The following is a 21762-nucleotide window of genomic DNA, read 5'->3' as shown; positions in this document are numbered from 1 at the left end:
GATAGATAGATAGATAGATAGATAGATATGAGATAGATAGATAGATAGATAGATATGAGATAGATAGATAGATAGATAGATAGATAGATAGATAGATAGATAGATAGATAGATATGAGATAGATATGAGATAGATATGAGATAGATATGAGATAGATGATAGATAGATAGATAGATAGATAGATAGATAGATGATAGATAGATAGATAGATAGATAGATAGATAGATAGATAGATAGATAGATATGAGATAGATAGATAGATAGATAGATAGATAGATAGATAGATAGATAGATATGAGATAGATAGATAGATAGATAGATATTAGATAGATAGATAGATAGATAGATAGATAGATAGATAGATAGTTAGATATGAGATAGATAGATAGATATTAGATAGATAGATAGATAGATAGATAGATAGATAGATAGATAGATATTAGATAGATAGATAGATAGATAGATAGATAGATAGATAGATATGAGATAGATAGATAGATAGATAGATAGATAGATAGATAGATAGATAGATAGATATGAGATAGATAGATAGATAGATATGAGATAGATAGATAGATAGATAGATAGATAGATAGATAGATAGATAGATAGATAGATAGATAGATAGATATGAGATAGATATGAGATAGATAGATATTTCATATCCATCTATTTATATGTCTCATTTCTATCTATCTATCTATCTATCTCATATCTATCTATCTATCTATCTATCTATCTATCTATCTCATATCTATCTATCTATCTATCTCATATCTATCTATCTATCTATCTATCTATCTCATATCTATCTATCTCATATCTATCTATCTCATATCTATCTATCTCATATCTATCTATCTCATATCTATCTATCTCATATCTATCTATCTCATATCTATCTATCTCATATCTATCTATCTATTATCCTCTATCATATCATATCAATTCAATTCAATTCAAAGAAGCTTTATTGGCAGGACCAAATACATATTAGCATTGCCAAAGCAAGTAAGAAGTAAGGGAATGAGGGATAGGGACTGAGCGCTTGGGGATAGGGACACATCTAGGGTCGGGGGTTATACAAGTCCATGGCATATCATGTCTCTCTCAGTTTATGGCATGCAGTGACATATTGTGCCGCTGTGCCCACTGTGGTTTCCTCTTCACCCAGCAGGATGTAGAGTTTCTCTTCCTCTTCCATGGAGCTGAAGTCCGGTAAGAGATCAGAGAGTCTCCTGAAGTGAGTGTCCCTCACTGCTGAGTATTTGGAGCAGTGTAGCAGGAAGTGGGCCTCATCCTCCACGGCCTCCTGGTCGCACTGTTGGCACAGTCGGCTCTCCCTGGGCTTGTAGGTCTGTCTGTGGCGCCCGGATTCGATGAGCAGGTTGTGGGCGCTCAGTCTGTAGCGGCTCAGGATCTGTCTGTCTCTGTGGTTTGGCAGTTTCTCCAGATATGGCGCCAGTTTATATTCCCGCTGTAGACTCCGGTATATTGTCAGTTTCTGGGATGTCTTTATGTCGTTCCTCCAGTCACTGATATATTCCTCTTGGCCTTTGTTTATTGTCTTCTTGATTTCGGCTTTTGTGAGGCCGCGCTGGGTGACATTTTCTTCAGGCCGGGTCAGGGTGAGATGTTCTGGGGGGCCTGGTTTACCTGGGACCCCTTGGTGTAACAGGGCTTTATGGTGATAGGAACTTTGCCTGCTGCTGTGTAGATGGGCCCAGAATGATAGCGCCCTCTTCTGGATTGTGAGGTGTAGTGGGAATCTGCCCAGTTCTGCCCGACAGGCACTATTTGAGGTGCTCCGATGGACTTGGAGAAGGTGTTTGCAGAATTCTAGGTGGAAGATTTCTGTTGGGCTGGAATCCCACCTTGACCAGTCTGGGTATGTGTCCGGACCCCAGACTTCACTGGCATACAGGAGGATTGGGGAGATGATGGAGTCAAAGATTTTCAGCCAGACCGTCACTGGTGGTTTGAGGTGATAGAGTTTTCTTCTGATGGCATAGAAGGTTTTGCACGCCTTGTCTTTCAGTATCTCTATGGCTTGTTTAAACCTTCCTGATTGGTTGATTTCTAGGCCTAGGTAAGTGTACCTGTCGGTCGCTGTGATTGTGGCGTTATTTAGTGTGAAGGTCGGGTGCCTGGGGGATTTTGAGTTTCTCTTCTGGAACACCATGATGTTGGTTTTCTTTGCATTGATGGGTAGTGCCCACGTGGAGCTGAATTTTTCTAGGATTTGCAGGTTGTCTTGGAGACCTTTCTCGGTTGGTGATAGTAACAGAAGGTCATCTGCATACAGCAGGAATTTCACCTGGGTGTCATGGAGGGCGAGACCTGGTGCTGAGGAGGATTCCAGAGCTGTGGCCAGTTCATTGATGTAGATGTTGAAGAGCGTTGGACTGAGGCTGCAGCCTTGTCTGACTCCTCGGCTCTGCTGGAAATCAGCCGTTCTTCTCCCGTTCACCTTCACGCTGCATCTGTTCTCTGTGTAGGAGCTTCTGATGACGTCATAGGTTTTACCTCCTATTCCGCTCTCCAGCAGTTTCAGGAATAGGCCCGGGTGCCACACTGAGTCAAAGGCCTTCTTAAAGTCCACAAAACAGGCGTAAATCTTCCCATGCTTTGTATTGTGGACGTGGCTCTTGATGAGGCTGCGCAGGGTGTAGATGTGGTCAGTGGTGCGGTGGTTTGGCATGAACCCAGCTTGGCTTTGGTGGAGGACATTGTGCTGGGTGAGGAAGCTGAGGATTCTCTTATTCAGGATGCTGCTGAACAGTTTCCCCAGGTTGCTGCTGACACATATCCCTCGGTAGTTGGCCGGGTCGTACCTGTCCCCACTCTTGTGGATTGGTGTTATAAGGCCTTGGTTCCAGATTTGCGGGAAGTAGCCGGCACTCAGCACTATATTAAATAGTTTGACTATTGCGGCCTGTATTTCTGGCGGGCTGTGTTTTATCATTTCTGGTGAGATTCTGTCTAGGCCGCTGGATTTTTTACACCTTATGTCTGAGGTTCTCTCTGTTACTTCTTGCAGTGTTATTGGTGTGTCCAGGGGGTTTTGAGAATCTTTAAGTGTTTCCTCCATCGCCTTCAATTTTGATATTATTTGTTTTTGTTCTTGGCTTTGTTCTTCTTTCGGGATATCTTTGTAGAGGTCCTTGAAATATTGGAGCCAGATGTTGCCATTTTGAATATGAAGGTTGTTTTTCTTGCAATTTTTGCCCATGTGTTTCCATAATTCCCAGAACGAGTTGTCATGGAGGGCGTCTAGATAGCTAAAGGGTGAGGATGAGAAGGAAGTAATGAAGGGCCAACAAGCGCTAGGCCATCCGATGAGATATGTTGAACCAGCACTAGGGGGGGCATCATTTAGATTTTTGCTATGGATCCTTTCTGTGATGGGCTCTCCTGTGATCTAGGTACTTAGCAGTGGTCACTCTACATATGATTATGTATGTACATCGCTCGTGTGTCGTTCGCACTGGTTTGGTACCACTTACATCATCAGCGCGGTCAGTCATGGTTCAGGGGTCGATGGTCAGATGCTGCCTCTGTATTGCACTGCAGATACATTGCACATATAGAATAGCACATGCAATGCAACTACAATGCACCACAGCCACAGTGATCGCCGAGGTCGTCCTCTGCTGTAGAGGTCATGAAGGTTTCGGCCCTGTCTCTGCTCACCTTATCCACTTTGCTGTTACTGGAAGGACTGGAATTCAAGCAGTCTCTGAGGTATCCGCTGGCCTTCTCACACTGACCCAGGCTGACCTGTGTGCTGTCCTGCTTCCCAAAGAGAGTCCGCACCGCTTTGAAGGTGTGCAGAGCAGCTTTTGGCAACATGTTTCTGTATAGGAAAGACAAAATTCTCCAATTACGTGTGTGATGTGTGTGTGGTGATCATATCCGGTAAACAGGATGGCAAAGGATCTGCAATCCGTCAATAAGCCCATGAGTCTCATCGAAGAGTACAGATACCTGGGAATTCCAAATAACCAATGTATTACCTACTACCTGTCAGCAGTCTGAATTCACAGGGAATTTTATTTTCCCCAATAGCCCCAAAATAGAAGTTTGCATTCACGCAATTCTCAAATAGTCCCCCCTTCAGGATCCTGAGCAGAAAGCGGCAGCAAAGAGGGTCTGTACCTCTGAAAGACCCAGCACCTCTATACATTACACGGACAGGCCATTGATTTCATTGAGAGCTGTGTAATACTACATTTCCCCTGTGGTGGCGCTGCAGGAGAACTGAACACTTGATGTTGGTTTCCCTAACAGATAACGGTCAGTTCACGCGTTGCGTAAATACTGCGGATTTTCCGCAACTTAATTAATCCGCAGCAAATACAGTAGCAGCAAAGTGGATGAGATAAAACAAATCTCATCCACACGCTGCGTACATACTGAGCGGAAAAAAACGCTCAGAAATTGACCTGCGGTGCGGAATTTTATTCTGCAGCGTCAATTGTATTTGTGTAAACGCTGCATATTTGTTACGGGGTTTTCCCCATTGAATTCCCCTTAACAAATAGAAGTGGTTGCATTTTTTGCAGCGGATTCGCAGCGATTCTGCCACGAATAACAGAATTCCGAAAAAAAAAATCTTATACTTACCGAGGAGTCTGTGTTTCTTCCTCCAGGCCGGCCTCCTGAGATGACGTTTCATCCCATGTGACCACTGCAGCCAATCACAGGCTACAGCCGTCTCCTGGGATGAAACGTCATCCTAGGAGGCTAGCCTGCCAGCAGGCCGGCTAAATGCTGCAGATTCCGGGCGAAAAACTGCACCACAGTTTGGTGCGGTTTTTCGCCAGGGATTTTCTGCGGCGCACAGGGCGGATACATGCGTGGTATTATGCAGCGTATCCGCCCCGTGTGAACTCAGCCTAAAACTGATCGTTGGGGATCCCAACTGTAAGACGCCTCGTGATAGGTTTATCATTAAGGGACCCTTGTAACAAAAAAGGATTGTCCACAGTACAGAACTTTCCATCACATATAATACAATAAATAACAAATTATGGTATAAACCCCATGTACTCACTCTGAGGCATGAAGTGATTTCGGCATGTACTCCACCACCGGGTACAACCCCTGTGCTGCCTCGTCGTCTCCTTGCAGCCAGTTAATAGCCACTATAATTATGGAAGCCCACCACTTGGCGACTGGATCTGTCCCTGTACAGGACAATAAAGGATGAAAAGATGAATGTGCAGTGAAATAAGATGATCTCATATTCTTTGGACCCCTCTTTAAAAATGGCGATGTGACCTACAGAGCATGTCCGCACCTGCTTAGCTATAGGTGTTGCAAACCCAGTTTCAGAGGAGTAAAAAAAAAAAAAAATCATTGTGGGCCTGTACAGACCCAATTCACACAGTGCGGTCAAATTGCGTTTTTCAATCCAATTTTTGCAAAATCATGGCAGAAACGCTGCGTTTTGCCACAATTTTGCGGCAAAAAAGCGTGAAAAGTTAATAGAAGCCAAGAGTATGTTCACACAGGGTGGATATGCTACGTAAAATTACACAGCGTATCTGCCCTGGATGCCGTAGGGAATTCCGTCCGAAAAAACGCACCAAATCGTGGGGCAGACTTTCGCCCAGAATGTCCGCGGCGGAAAATAGTAGGTAAAAAAAAACAACAACTCATAACCGTAGCCGTGGCGACGCATCCTTCTGACGTCCTGCAGCCCGGCCTTTTTGGATGACGTTTTAACCCATGTGACCGCTGCAGCCTGTGATAGGCTGCATTAGTCACATGGGGTGAAACATCATCCCTGGAGGCTGGAGCAGAGAGATCTGGATAAGTAGGAGATTATTTTTTTTCCTAGCTGCGATCTTTGTGGCGGAATCCAGAAAAATAAATGGACATGCTGCGAATTAAAAAAACGCCGGTCAATTTATGAACGTTTTTTCCGTTTTGTTTTTTTTTCACGCAGCGTGTGTATGACACTTGTTCAAATCTCATCCACTTTGCTGCTACTGTGTCATACCGTATAGATTTTCTGCGAAGAAATCCGTTGCGGAAAATCCGGTGTTTACACTACGCCGAAAAGAAAACGATGGGGATCACAGAACAAGATATTGGCGTGGGAAGGTCTCACCTGTGACAGCGGCCATACTGGAACTGATGGAGAAGGTGTGATTGGTGACGGCTGCGGCATCCGAGCAACCGTTCAGAAGTTGTAGATATTCCAGCGCATCGGAGAACTCACTATGAGGACAGGAAACGGAACTGTTGTAAGTAGCCGCATAAGTGGTCCTCACGATACACGGCGAGGACCACGAGGGACGTGAACAGATGAATGCGCACATAGCTCTATAAACGGTCAGCGTCGGACTCACCCCTCTCCATCCGTCAGCGGTTTGCTTTGTTCCGGCTGGGCCACACAATACAGCGCTTTCTCCAGGAGATGTTCACGGAAAGCCTGAGTCACCTGAGCGAGCGGGTCCACTGCCGTCCCCCCCAAAAAAAAAAATAATCATTACCAATACGAAAACGGCAAGTCCACTGCTACTTGGGGAGATGCATCAATTTTACTCATTGCTTCAAAAACCAAGGTCTTACTAGTATTATTAGTGTATCAATTCCTCACCAGATCTCTGCTTGCTGTCAGTAAATAAAAGATTCAGAATTAACATTCAGAGGCTAAAACCACTGTATAGACCTAGTCCTGCCCACTCAGGTGCACGGCTTGATGTCTCATCGCTCTCTCTTGCCAATTGAGCACGATCAGAACGGTTTTTACGTCTGGATGTAAACACATTGTTTTTGGCCTTTTTTTCCTACGATTATTGCCCAATTGGTGCCAAAAAAAAAGAAAACACGCTGCAGGATTTTTTTTGCAATGATGCAATAATCGTTGCAAAATAAAAAAAAGACACAAAACCTGCCCATGTGACTACACGCTTAGGCTGGATTCACACATTGCGATTTGTGGCAGATTTTGATGCAGATTTCTGAGCCAATCCCAGGAGCGGATCCAGGAGAACGCAGAAGTTTACGTTTTTCCCTGACATTTTGTATTGCTTTTGAAACCACTTCTGGCTTTGGCTCAAAAATCTGCATCAAAATCTGCAACAAATAAGTAAAGTGTGAATCCAGCCTCAGGGTCCAGTCACATGCGGCAGATTTTGTTGCAGAAATTTCTGCGACTTAAAATCTGTTTGTGAATGGGGCTTGCATAACGAATAGAACATATTTTCAGACGCAGAAATTTCTGCAACAAAATCTGCTGCGTGTGTATCTACCTATAGGCCTTGTTCACACAGTGCAGATTTGATGCAGATTTTGCATGTATTTTTTTAAGCCAAAAACTAGGAACAGAACCTAAACAGAAGAAATATATAAAGGCAGGCCTTAAAGGCTATGTAAACCTTTCGAGGTAAACCTATATTTTTTTAATATAAAGGTCAATTAGTGTGTTTGGTGCAACTTTCTAAATAGTTTTTAATAAAAATTATTTTTACTTTTTGAGATACAGCTGCTTTGTATCTGACATACAGAGCAGCTGTATTGTTCACTATGACCTGAATCCGTCAGTCCCCTGGACATGGCGGGTTCAGTGGCAGCGGGTCACATCTAAGTTATGAACTGTCAGAGACACGCAGGACCCACGGTCACTGAACCTGCCAGTCCCGCAAACCAGACAGGAGCAGGATTTAGTGAGAGATACAGCTGCTCTGTATAGAGAATACAGAGCAGCTGTATCTCAAAAAGTAAATTTAATTTTTAATAAAATAAAAAAAACTTTAGAAAGTTGAACTAATCACACCGACTAAAAAAAATGTCTCCTCTCCTGGATCCAATTCTGGTTTGGGCTTAAAAAAAATGCATGCAAAATCTGCATCAAATCTGCACTGTGTGAACAAGGCCTTAGGGTGACTTCAGGGAGGCTGTAAAAAACACACATCGATAAACAGTGTGGTCTTGCTACACCATTCTCGGCCACATGGCAAACTACCACAGAACGGCCACTGCATGTACGGGCACCCTTAGGGTATGTTCACACGAGGGCGTCCGTTACGGCTGAAATTACGGGGATGTTTCAGCCTGAAAATATCCCCGTAATTTCAGCCGTAACGGCATGTGCAGGCGCTTGAACGCCACGTCCATTACGGGCGTAATTAGCGCTGCTATTCATTGGAGTCAATGAATAACGGCTCCAATTACGGCCAAAGAAGTGACAGGTCACTTCTTTGACGCGGGCGTCTATTTACGCGCCGTCATTTGACAGCGGCGCGTAAATATACGCCTCGTGTGAACAGACAAACGTCTGCCCATTGCTTTCAATGGGCAGATGTTTGTCAGCGCTATTGAGGCGCTATTTTCGGGCGTAATTCGGGGCAAAAACGCCCGATTTACGTCCGTAAATAGGCCGTGTGAACATACCCTTAGTGTGTATCACAAAACCAGGGCAATCCGCAGTGTGAATCCACCCTGAATATTTATATTCACTGACAGGAAGCAGCTATCTTGAAAATATTGTTGCAGCACGTCATTTGTACAAAGATACGGCTCAATGTACATAAAACTGGATGATTCTTTTTAGCAGGTAGAGGTGAATTTCTAGAATACATGATGAGATCGTACCCAGACTCCGGCATACAGAGGATTATATGGAAGTACCTGTGCTGCCCGCTGTGCTGTATATGGTGTCTCGCGGAGAGCTCCGCACACTCCAGTCACCATCTACAAAAAAACGGTGTCCGAGTGGATGGCACAGCCATTGCATGGCAGGAGGGATGGTCACGCTCTGGGCCAAGCACACCTCGCGGGCACTGCAGAGGAAGAAGCGCTGAGGAGAGGATTAAGGGGAGACAAGTTTAGACCCTAGTAGTCAGGAGAGACAGTAATACACAGGACATTTATTAACTGGCCAAAAGTATGTGGACACCTGCCCATTATACCTATAGAAGCTTATTGGACATCCAAAAACCATGGCCATTAATATGGAGTTGGACAATAACAGCCCCCGCTCTTCTAGGAAGGCAATGCACAAGATTTTGTGGTGTCTGTGGGTAGGTCGGGTTTGCAGTCGCTGTTCCAATTATTCCTAAAGGTGTTGGATGGGGTTACGGTCCGGGCTCTGTGCAGCCACTTGAGTTCCCCCACAACAAACTCCTCACCCTTATGTCTTTATGGAACTTGCTTTGTGCACTGGGGCGCAGTCATGCTGGAACAGGAAAGGGCCGAACCCCAAACTGGAAAGTTTGGAAGCGACAATTATGTAAAATGTCTATGTATATTCTGTAGCATTAACCCTTCACTGGAAATAAGGGGCCGAACGTTGAAAACCGCTCCAGGCCAATCTCTCCTCAATAATTAGAAGGGGTGTCCACGTACTGTACATAAATTGATTCAAATATGGTTTTGCTTATCTTACCGCTAAGAAATGGAAGCGTCGGTGCAGACTTGCTTTAACTCGCAATGCGGCCCCCACGTAGACCTCTGCCCGGGTAGCCACTGAGATGGTGTTCCCTGCACAGTCCGCTAGGTTGACAGCACTAAGAGCCATATTGATAGCCGAGAGGTGACCCCCTGCATGCTTCCCTAATAAAAAGCAAAAGGATTAATCATCATGACCTCCAGCACCGGTGGACAGATATAATATGGTCACTACCTTTATAGCTTTGCTCCCCATTACATATAATCCCCCCCCCCCCAACACACAGATACATACATACCGGTCATGTGCAGCTGGTGCAAGCGATGGTAAACCAGGGCAGCCTCCCTGCAGCTCTTGCGTACGTCATCTTTCAGCTGGTGGTCTCTTCGGAAGCCCCCAGCCCTACCCGCCAGCCATCGGCCCACCCACAGTCGCTGTAATACATAGCGAATGATGCTCCATGTAAGGCTGCAGCAAAGATCGAAGTTGGAGGTGGGGAGGGGTCTCCCAAGAGCTTTGAGGGCTTTCCAGAGATGAAGTGAGGCCTGCGCAAAGTCACCCTAGAAGAAGAGATCCCAATGTTATTCTGGATAACGCACTCCTAAAAGCAACGTAATTCACATTCTGCATACACGGCTCAATGTATGGAATTTCGATAGGACATCACCTGCAAAACGAGGCAGCCATTGTGATGCCAGGTCAATATCTGTGACTCAGGGTCTGTGCACATCACGTGTTTTCCTTCCTTCGGAGATAGCGACATATATTCCACTGTGTACGCATAGAGTGGGATATGTCGCCAGAACTACTGGAAGCGCTATGCCCGGGGAAGGTACTGACATCACTGATCATATATGGACAGTGACATCAACGGGATTCCCCAGAGGGAGAATCCCCGGGCCGAGCGCTACCGGATGCCGGTCCTGGGGAAGCTCCCTGAAGTATACATTTAACGTATACCTGTGACAAATGCCATAGAGTGGCGTCCACCACACATAGGCTCCCATGTTAAAAAGCTTATATCACGCAGTATTTTTATTTTTGCGGAATCCGTCGGGAAGGAATAGCGTAGTCGAATACGTTATTCCATCCTCAAAAAAAAAACGGACATTCTTTAGGCTTCCGTTGAGCTAATAATGGAGCCCTATGGACACATTTGGCATGTATGTCGGGAGCTTTCCTAACGTACACACTAAGCGTAGGGAAAAAACGCGATGTGCACAGGGCCTTATAGACAAGTAGACCGTGCAATCTATCAAGGGTCTTTACTGCTCACTATTCAAATGTATTTTCATAAAAGACTTGTCTAATGAGGTTTGCTTTAAATGTAATAATTGTATAATGTAAAATTCAAGAGTTTTCTAATATATTTTGTATTTCAATTGCTCACCCTTTTCAAGATCTCTGCTTTCTGTCCATGAAGAAAAACATTCTTAAGCCAGATTCACGCGAACGAGTGCAAACTCGGACGTGAAAAACGACAGTTGAACCCGTGCGGGTCCGTTTTCACGGATACCCACAGACTTAAGTCTATCGAGGGATCCGTGAAAACGGAAGAAAATAGGACATGTTTTATTTTTCAACAGACCCTTCACACGGTCCATTGAAACAATGGCCGTGTGGACGGCCCCATTGAAATACATGCGTCCGTGTGACGGCCGTTGTTTTAACGGCCGTCACGCGGACGTATACTATCGCCGTCTGAATTTGGCCTTATTCACATCCAGGGGCAGAAAACCTGTCCTGACTCAGTCCTGCTCACACAGCTGCACGGCAGCAGAGCTCCGATACACTGTAATATCATGCAGCTGTGTCAGTAGGACATGACCGGGATTGGTTTTCAGCCTTTTATTCTAAATAGCAATGTTTCAATTCAGTGACAACAAGCAGAGATTTTAAAAATTTTGGAAATTTTATATTAGAAAGCTGCAGGACATTCCTTATATAAGGATTAAGCTTTAGCTACATAAAACCCAAAAACTCCAGTGATGTCAGTCTTATAAACTCCAGGTTCATCTTACCCGAGACAGATCTACATCCGCTTGTTTCCGATGACACCAGAACATGGCAGAAGATTCAGAGTGCAGACGAGTGACGGGTTCACCATAGATGAAGAGTCGGACGAACACAGCCAGGACAATGATGAGGTTTATGGGCCAGAGAAAAGCAGAAGGACTGAACCAACCAAACCACCAAGACGCCTCTGTAGGGAACCAGAGAAATCCCATATAGAACGTTCCATCATCATACAGAAGTAATAGTAGTATCCCAAACCCTCCAGAACTTGTAGGATTTACCTGAAGACCCCACTCCCAGCATACTTCTTCCACTACCATGAAAAGTGGAACTTCCAGAGGCCTCTTGACTCGTGGATCCTCCCATCATGAAAGACAAGGGATTGAAGGAGAGACAGAGGAAGACGAAAACGCAGAGCGCCATACGGGATCGGTCGAGCATGCCGGTACTGGGAGGAGAGGGACCCTCTTGCTTGACTTGTACCTAAAACATCCAAAGTATAGTGTACTAGTAAGCTTTCTGCAGGGCAATGTTACTTATACAACCCAATTACCATATGTGCTACCAATCTAATACCCAACATCGACCTGATCCCCTCTCACCCATTATTGTTTTATGGGGGGGGTTAGATAGTGACCTAAGAGGAAGAAAATACATAAACTTGTAATTGGGCTGCCCCCCTAAATAGTGGCACCCTAGGTAGATGCCCAGTTTGCCTGTATGGGAGAATATATCCCAGGGCATTGGTCGTAAAACCTCTTGAGATGTAGATGATATCAGGGTAATGTGGGCGTCTGTATGAAGGGCGTAGGTGGTCACCTTGGATTCATCGCTGAAGGGACTGTCCGGCTCTGAGTCACTGTTACACTGAGACAGGGGGCTGCCGGTGTGAGAGGGGGAACCGAAATCGGATGGAGGTGGCGTAAGGACGTCCATCATCTCCGGTTTCATTCCATCCATATTAACCCCAGTGCCGGCGACAAGATCTTTTAAAGTATCTGAAAAGGAGAAGGCAATGTATTATCAAAAGACAAGAAACTTAAAGCATACCTAGCACTCCAGGTCAGGCGACTACATCCAGTGCAATACCGTTATGTGCTCAGGTCTATGAACCAATCACAATCCTCTACACTTCTCCTCCCTCTCCCCTCTCACAGACACAGAGAGAGACTGCAGCTGCATCCCCCTCCTCCCTCTCCTCTAGTTATTGTCTTATTCTGGAAATATTTTTAGGGGACTGGGAAGATTTGTAAAAATCCACAGAGAGCCTGCACAAAGGAAGATGGAAACTACAGTCTGCTGGAAGGTGGATTACGGCAGACTCGGTCATGTCACCCTATGGCTGCATACAATACAACAGTTTATAAAATTGCTACTTATGCACCGAAAAATATAAAATAAATATGAGATGGGAAAGAAAGTCTTCCTCACTGTTTTTCTGTGCCGCCATTTTCAGCATCATGTTCTCTTGTTTCAGCTTCACGTTGCTTTGCTGCAGATACCGAATGTAGTCAATGGTCTTCTTCAAAATGGACGATTTATTCAACTATAAACAGAAAAGGCAGAACGGAGATCCACATCCTCCATAAATCAGTCACCGCTAAAGTCTAAAGCAACCAATCAGACCCCGGATTTAGAAGCGTAAAGCAGATATCTGATTGGTTGTCATGAGCCATATCACTAATTTACCCAAATACCCATTTATTTTTGGGCCTACGACCTACCTTAGCCTCTGTTCCCACCACAAGATCCTTCAGCTCAATAATCTTGTCATTGATAGAAGACCTGTAGCGCTTTTCTATGGCATTGTGCGCGGTACGTTTCTCCCCCTTGCAGTTCAGCATGGCCATCTTGCCGTTGCCATTTAAACGGTTAATTGGCAGCTTGTCGGTATCCATCATCATGGGCAAAGTGGTTAAAAAGGTCCCACCGCTGACAAGGGTCTAAAATCAGAAGCGTTCAGATAAACCGCAGTGAATAAAGGTCCGGTGTACTTGTCGCTAATGTTTCTACAATACGGCAGATTCTTAAAGCAAACCTCCGATCCAATCGGAGAATTCAAGTTTTTCGTGCGGTTAACCCTCCGCAGTCATTCTAACAGGGCATTAAGGAGCAGACGTCTGGGCTGCTGTAGTGTTCTTCAGTGCAAGGAGCCATCATACAGCAGCCCAGATCTCTGCTTCCTGCAGCTCTGTGAAAAACCCTTAATTTTCAGACTTTGTGTGGAGTTGCGCTCTGAAGTTTGTCACTTATAATATAGACTATGCGATAAAAGAGCAGGGGTGACGTCATCATGTTTAGACACCAAGAGGTGGCCACCTTAAACTCTACGGGCTATTTGAAAATGTATTTTGCCTGGAGTGTTCCCCCCATCTCTATACGTTTTTCTGTACCTGCAGCTGCATCCCCCTCCTCCCTGTCTAGTATTTACTGTTTTACCCTAGATGGATTTTTTGTGGCTGAGGAGGTTCGTGCGCAGACAAGGAAAGTAGAATTGGAAGGTGAGGAAGATGCCACTTCCCTTATAACATATTACAAAATGTTGTATAATATTTTCTGCTACTCACCTGCAGCGGAGTGGTCTGTATGGTGGTGGTGGTCGGGGTGGTTTTGACTCCAGTCATCCCCGATGCGTCAGTCTTCACAGCAGTGAGCAGCAGAGACTCGGCTTTGATAAAATGAGGTTGGAGCAAAACCTGTGAGGAGAGGTAAACTCAGTATTAAGAGTCCCTGACGAGGACGGAAAAAGCGGGCGGATAGGTGTCACGGAGAACTCACTCACCGGGACCTGTTGGATTTGTGACGTTATGGAACCTGCACTGGACGTGGTGGTCAGAAAATGCGGAGATAGGCTCTGGGTGTGGATGGTCAGAGGTTGCTGGAATTGGGGCGATGAGTGCGTCTGCAGTGGTTGGGCGACCATAGTCTGCAGGGTCGGGGCCTGTGTCACAATACACTGAAGCGTCTGACTTACAACGCTCTGCAAGGGTTGAGAGGTAATGCTCTGCAGCGCCTGGCCGGAGCTCTGCAGAGGCGGACTGGTAGTATTCTGCGGAGACGGAACACTTTGTGCTGCTGCAAAACAAGGAGATTTATAAATCAGAGAGAAAGCCATATTGATTGCCCACAACCGCGTCAATCACCCTATGACTACCTGTGTAGGAGGCCTGCTCCCCAAATCCAGCCAAAGGCTGGGTGTTATACGGAGGTTGCACGGGTGTCACCAAGTTCTTCCCATACGTCATGCCCTGCATCTGCTGCGGTACCGCTGCAGGTTGGAGTTTGATGTTTGATTGCTGTGTCAGAGGGCAGGTCTGCATGGGCTCATCCTTGACCAAGCCCTGCACCCCAATTTTCAGCTGCTGTGTGAGATTGTCCTGTGGTTGGGATACAGTAGATGGGCTTTGGAAAATGGGTGCGGAGTGGGGGAACATCTTCATGGGGGTGGCATTGGTAGGCGCTGCCAGTAATCCCTCCAGGGAGCTGAGGGCTGCACCTCCAGCCAAGTCCACATTTGGGGCGACATCCTGAGTGGCGGTGCTGACTGGTCCGAAGGGGCCATCGAAAAACCCGTGGAAGTCAGTGTCTTGATTGTGGATGAGCTGAAGCATATCTGGAGAGAGAGAGAGAGCAGAAAGGCAAGAGTTAATCTAAATCTATAGATTCACTTTTATTATGGCCATTTTGTGGCATATGGAGACAACCGCCCACTTAACCCATGAAAAACAGGTGGCACTGGGCATAAACATAATCGTTCGACTTATCGCCTTCAGACTCAAATCCACCATAAAGATGGCTGTTCGGTTAGCTAAACGCTCACGTTTTCTCAAATGGGCGGAGATAAGCAGGGTGGCAGAAACCTTTGGCACCGCTTCTCATGGAGAAAAGAATAGGATCGAACGGGATCCAACTTTTCGGATCCTTTTTACTCCCGATGAGAGACATCAAGGCGGCCCCCGTAGATATTGGACCTTGCCGATTTTAGCAGCATCCGCTGAGATACACGGTTTATGCGATTCCCTACTCCGATCTGTACAGTGGTTTCCAAGCAAAGCCTTGTTCCACTAGTGGCAGCTTTTTATTTTCAGTATTTATTTGCATATATAAATAAAGTCTGGCGGATTATCAGAAATCCTGATTGAGCAGTAGATACCCATGTCCCGTGTCTAAATCCTTCTAAGATGCTCGCCACCACCGTGCACCATTTATAATACTGGTGTCTCCGTATGTGGCACAGGGGGCACCCAAGGACCAGGGGCCGGGTGTGACTGCTGCCTCTGCACCCCCTATAGCGACGTCCCTGTATACAGGTGACAATTACCACGTAAGATAGTTACTTATATAATATTTGCAAATGTGCATATATTATCTGTACCCAAATTTATAATAAGCAGCCCAATAACAAAAATAAATATAAATGATCTGGTGCCATGAGCCAAACGCATATCCTATAATATAGTGTAATAATATCTTACTAAGGGTGCACGCTAGATTGTGTATATACACAAGGTCAAAAATTCACACAAATGTATAAGTGAAATGATAATAATTTTTTTTACGAAAATTTGCTGTAAAAAAAATTTTTTTTAAAAAATGCTACATTTCATTTTTTACAATTTTGCCATTTTCATTTATTTTTCCCAAAACTGCCCCGTCAACCAAGTTCTGGGTACAAAAACCTACAAACGATTCTGTACCTTCAAAAGTGCACTCCATGGACACGCTGGAGAAGGGGGGGGGGGGGACAGGCTCCCTGAATTCCCGGAGTCTCCCCTTCCCAGGCACCTAACAGATGCTTCACTAAATGCTGCTGCTGCAGTTCTAATAACTCTCAGGTCTGTGCCATGGAATCCTGGGCATCTGTCTATTGCTTTTTCTATTTTCCCACACCCTCCTCTTCCTCCTCCTTCTTGCGAAGCAGCTCCACCTCTTGTGGATGGAGTTATGGGGAAAGGAGAATGAATCAGAGCTGCGAGATGAGGTGACTGTGGAGGGCCAATCAGGGAAAGATATAAGAAGCAGCCCAGCCTGGCCACAGACCGAGGAGGGACCAGCCGGGCCTGTCAAGGTTACTAGCGTTCACTGGCGCTTCCACCTCATTAGGGTTATTATAGGACATTCACATGCAGGGGCGCTGTGTACATTACTACCAGTCACCTACACACAAGTATTGCGCAAGAACGCCACGAGGGCGTCCAATGTCACTGACGTTACAGGATCATATACTGCGCTGCGCTTACGGTACCACATTCCTGAAGAATTTCGACATACGATATTCATATCAAGAGATGTAGTAGAGTTGAATTTGTCATTCGGCACAATTCATGATAGAATGAGGTGTAACATGTGGGTTTGCAGAGGACTAGAAGTAAACCCACCACACCATCTTAAAGGGATTGTCCGGATCGCACGACCCCTTTTTACACGTCCTATTAGCGCATGCTGAGGTAGTAGATAGGGGGTCTCCCATTTAGGACCCCAATTTATTAGCGGAGCAGAGAATGCTGCTCTGGAGGATTTTAATGGTGCTAGGTTTCCTCGTCAATAACAGTTGAGTGGGTTGTTCCCCAAGATTGGATTATTAGTGGGGGATCCTTCAGTTGGTTAGGGATTGCCCAGAGTCCCAGCTAGGCAGAATGGTTTGTTGGCGCTTCCCCTGGCACCCAGTATTTGGGTGCCACCAGCATTGCCGATACTAGGACCCTGGGGTTGTCCAGTCCAGATTCTGGGCCTAGCACATTCCCTTCCTTAACTTCACCTTTCCATTTTGCCATTCCGTGGCATACAGCGCCCCCTATAACACATATACTGCAAACTTTTTCGTTTTGTCCCGGAATAACCCACTAATGCAGAGAACAAATGGTGTAGCCCAAAAGGTTTCAGATACCCCTCCAAAAGGAACACTATACCTCCCCTGCCTGATCGTCTATCCCCTCATGGCGCCAGATATCAAGATGCTCCGCCAAACCCTTCTGTTCTATGTTGGGTGTCCCCATCCCCCCATTGCTAGGCGGCTGACTCCCTACTAAATAAACTACAATTGGAAATTTATCTTTCAATGACAAACTCAGCTCTGCATCGTCATATAGAACATGCAATATTTATAGAGGCAGAGGTCAGTGTCCACTCTACTAGTCTGACCTCCATGAAGCAGACATTGCCCTGATATTTGCTTTACACGGTTTAAGCTGCAATAATATTTATTTTGACAAAAATACTCACTGAGGTGAATGAAGGTGGTCACAATTTCTGGAGATTTTTAGGGTGACCGTAGACTTCCTCCCAAACGCCCTATACACACACTTGGCCGAGCATGCATGTAATCTCAATGAGGAGAGGGAGATAAGTGGCTGCCAGACATACCTGGCAGCAGCTTATCTCCTATGGGAACAACGGGTCGGGCATTCCAACATGCCCGATCCTTCTTCTCTCCAGACATCTGCCGTCATCGGGGGAGAGTCGGGACACCCCCATACACATTAAATGGTTGGCCGGTCCCGTTAAAAATCGGCCGTTTCGGTCGACGCTCATCTAACGTACACCTTTAATTAGATCTGTTTCTGGGAAAGCTGGATGACAACTACTGTGGCAGCCATATTGGCAGCACATTTTCAGCCAACACTTATAAGACTGCCAATTTTATTAAATGGCGCACACCTCTTAATAAATTTGCCGCGTTTTGAACATTGAGAGGCTGAAAATAAAATCTAGATGTGAGTTAATATTTGTGCCATTTTCATGGACTATTAGATGTGGCCTAAATTACATCTCCTTGGAGAACACATTTACTTTTATTTGTCACTGTTCACATTTGGCGTGTGACATAGAAAGTCGCACATTTTCCTGCAAATCTGTCGCACGTCATTGTTTGCCACTTTTTTTGGACACAGGCTACACACTGCCATAAACTGGGGCCAAACCTAAATCTGGCTTGTTCTATATTACCACAAGAACAGGGAAGAACAGTCATTCCTGGCAGTCATGGCGGCCATATTGGTTTACTCAGTTTTCCCGCCATTTTTCGACAGTAGAATTTGTATGGGTATGAGCAGATTACACTGACCGTCCGCTCTCAAGGCAAAAGAGCAGCAGCCATCTTGGATCCCCTCATCCCATAGACATTGTGTTAGGAGCATCGGGGGTGATCGGGCCTAATGGATCCTCCAATGTATAAAAGGACAGCAGTCATTTCGTGGCTGGGGGGCCTTGGTACGGATTTGGCGTTGGGACTGGGAACTTCTAGCTGGGGGGGAGGTAGCGCTGTTTAATCGTGTCTCTATACTTTGGCACAAACAAGGGACCAATTTGGAAGCAATTAGGGCCGGGCCTATCTAGAAAATTCCTGTTTACAATCCCGCAGCTGGACGAAGCCCCCTCTGGACTGTTCTAGGGAACCCGGCTCGACAAAGCCTTTGTGATGTGTACCTGAGATAAACACGGGGATTTGTGCGGCCAAAAGTCTCCTGAATCAGCACATACAGACTCATTCAGGCCATTAGACCGAGAACGTAATGAACATTTGTCGCAATATATTATCCGTCAACACGGTTGTGTCAGGATTGGTCACCTAGCTTTCCTAGAGTCCAGAGAGGCAAATCGTATTTTTCATCCATCCGCAAATACCGTCCGTATATACGTAATGCATTCGTATTTACGGATCCACTAATAAACAGGGAGGAACCCTGGTGTCTCATAGCAACGCTTCCGTAATTACGGGCAAAAAAAGGACACGTTCTATTCGTAAAAATACGGAAAGGCGTCCATAGCCCATAGAAATGAATGGGTCCATAATTACAGACCGTAATTACGGATGAAAAATACGGCCGTGTGTATGGGGCCTTAGGAAGTGATGGGGGAGCAGAGGTTGTATTATAGCAAAGCTAGACTGAAAGGTCTTTTTGGAAAGTTGGTTGACACGGTCTGAAATGGCAGACATATTGGTCATCACCCAGCTTTCCCAGAAGCAGAGGACTAAAAAATGATTAAATAGAATCTCCGAAGAAAAATTAAAATGTTCAATCGTCCAAGGAAATTCAATTTTTAGTGCGCAATTGTCGCAATACACACCAAAAAATTAGGCCCCCCACCACACAAAATAACATGCGTGTTGTGTCCGACTGATCTATGCAAGTCAAGGGTTGAAGTCTCACATCAAACCGGTGTAAAAAAAAAGAATTTTGCGCCCATTAATTCAACCGCCTTAAGGTAGACACCATACAACGGACGTCGTCCAATCAAATTTGGTAAATTTAGCCACCGGAATAATCATTCCCATTCAGAGATATATAAAACAAAATGTGTTAAATTGCCATGGTTGCTAGGCAACCGACATAATACGTCTGCGCCAAACGTATAACATATTTGAGGCTTGTGCAAATTTGTTCAAGAGGGAACTGCGGGCTGTCATGGCGGAGCTCTACCCCCTTCCCCCTGTATATTTATGTATTTGCCCCATTGTTGAACTTTACTTCATGGGTAAATTTTAGGAACCATGGAGACCAGATCTGCCTCCATTTTTTTTTTTGAGGCCAGGAAGAGCTTTCATAGACATCAACAGAAATAACCCAAAAAGTTGTGACGGCCTTATTAGCAATTAACCGAATCGACCCCTGCGCTAACCGAAGCCATTTGGGAAACGGCTGCAGGAAATTATGCCATTTTTGAGGCAATTATCCCGATACATAGTGATATTGATAATGAATCATTTTATAAGAAGGACTACAACTCCTGCTGTGTTGCGGCCCAGCGGCAGGGTACACGGTTCTCAGCACTAGAACATTGACCGACAGTAACCCGAGGTGACGTCATACAGGGGGCGGGGCCTCAGCCAGCAGCCATAGGAAGCTTTAAGGATTCAACATAGGCAAGACGCACATGGAGAACCATAGGAGAAAGCCAGAAATACACCCAAAGACCACCAACCCTCATGAATGCCACCGTACCCTCAAGTATTAACCCACAATAGAACTACAAGCCTCAGCATGACTAAACAACCCCATATATTACTATTACCATGTGCACCGAGTGGCATTTAGGTCCTTGCCCCCTCACCGCCACCATAATAAACACAATTACACCTAGTCGACGACTTCTGCCATGAGCGAGGAGCTGGAGGTTGCGGCTCACACACTTGGCGGAACGTGCAACTTGTGACCGCCAGTCGCACTCCATAGGAGTCAATGAAAATTTACAAGGTCGCACAAAATTTTACACGTAGGAAATAGAAAGTCGCGTGACTTAAAATCATGCAGGAAAGTGGCATTTAGTGAATCGAAACGCGTTACATTTTTGCAAAAAAACGAATAAGCAATAGATAACAAATTCAATGAAGACGCCCCAGTGTCCAATCCCAGCACCCCAGTCTTCACGGGTATCTTGGCTGCAACTGTCAATCATACTAGCCCTGGCACCATGGGTCACCTACCATCTATGTCACTCAGCAAGGCGTTGTCTATGTCATTGCCCTCATGCAGAGACAGAGAGGGGTCCAGGTGGTCCAGGGAGCTCTCATCAAATGCAATGCTGTTCATTTTGATACTTTATATTCCTCTTCTTCTTCTAGGAAGGGTCCTCAGGATCTCTGCCCTGTGCCAGGCATGGGCATTATGCCCATAGAAGTCTTTGTAAATGATGGGTCGCAGGTAAGGGGGTCTTATGTTAAAAGCCCCCCCATATCTACTACAAGCACCAAGGAAGTTCAGGCAAACTGTAGCTGCTTGGAGCTGGCACAGGCTGTAGGAGGCGCCTAGATGTGCTGGCTCTGCCCAGTACACCCCCTGCACCCAGCCACCTCCCCCCATATTCTGGGCCTGCCTTCTTCCTCCCATAATATCCTGCACCCCCCTCCCCTCCCCCTGCACTGCAAGCAGAGTCTTCATACAGCAGGTTCAGGAGGGCTGTTAACCCTTACACTACAAGACTGGGATGCAAACAGCAACCTGATATTCTATATTATGTTTAGTTACATCGCAATATCTTAGATTACAGTATACAGTGAAATTCCTTTAATCCAGCATCAGCGAGACCAAAATAAAGTGTAAATACAAAATGCGATACTTACACTTCTCGGTTTTCTGCTTACCTCAAATTATTATTCCCATATTTCGCATTTGTGCAAAAAAAAATAAAAAAAAAATGTGCCGGATTATCAGATGCCAGATTAAAGAAATTTCACTTCATCATCTCCATCAGCGGGTAATGGCGGTGGATTTTAACAGACTGATGGCGATGATGATGAATAATAGGTCATCTTCGCCATTGGCATGTTGGAGCTCCAGAAGAGGAGATGCCATGGACCCCGGATGAAGTGAACGTTTGCTGTGGACCCGCCACTAAGGGCCTTA

The 21762-nt window shown here is 45.5% G+C and overlaps 1 protein-coding gene across 4 annotated transcripts in view; it reads right to left on the bottom strand.

Moving 5' to 3' along the window:
• The window catches only part of SREBF1 (sterol regulatory element binding transcription factor 1), a 28804-nt gene extending 7639 nt beyond the window's left edge, over nt 1-21165 (bottom strand). Inside the window, exons 1-16 of one of the 4 annotated variants that reach the window (XM_075830649.1) lie at nt 20844-21165; nt 14574-15032; nt 14202-14494; nt 13987-14115; nt 13144-13362; nt 12851-12965; nt 12239-12417; nt 11701-11902; nt 11425-11606; nt 9702-9963; nt 9401-9567; nt 8644-8812; nt 6360-6468; nt 6119-6228; nt 5057-5189; nt 3694-3856 (exon numbers count right to left, since the gene is read on the bottom strand). In XM_075830649.1, coding sequence (XP_075686764.1) covers nt 3694-3856; nt 5057-5189; nt 6119-6228; nt 6360-6468; nt 8644-8812; nt 9401-9567; nt 9702-9963; nt 11425-11606; nt 11701-11902; nt 12239-12417; nt 12851-12965; nt 13144-13362; nt 13987-14115; nt 14202-14494; nt 14574-15032; nt 20844-20949 — 2997 coding nt within the window. In that variant the 5' untranslated portion in view covers nt 20950-21165. Of the gene's footprint in view, nt 1-3693; nt 3857-5056; nt 5190-6118; nt 6229-6359; nt 6469-8643; nt 8813-9400; nt 9568-9701; nt 9964-11424; nt 11607-11700; nt 11903-12238; nt 12418-12850; nt 12966-13143; nt 13363-13986; nt 14116-14201; nt 14495-14573; nt 15033-16116; nt 16327-18364; nt 18538-20843 lie in introns of those variants that run through there. The other 3 variants (XM_075830650.1, XM_075830651.1, XM_075830652.1) reach the window with 3 other exon arrangements.
• Nucleotides 21166-21762: the final 597 nt, after the last annotated feature.

Source organism: Rhinoderma darwinii, chromosome 6 (genome assembly GCF_050947455.1).
Source record: "Rhinoderma darwinii isolate aRhiDar2 chromosome 6, aRhiDar2.hap1, whole genome shotgun sequence".
Taxonomy (NCBI): Eukaryota; Metazoa; Chordata; class Amphibia; order Anura; family Rhinodermatidae; genus Rhinoderma; species Rhinoderma darwinii.
Note: the sequence above shows the minus strand (reverse complement) of the source record. Positions and strands in the feature narration are given on the sequence as shown.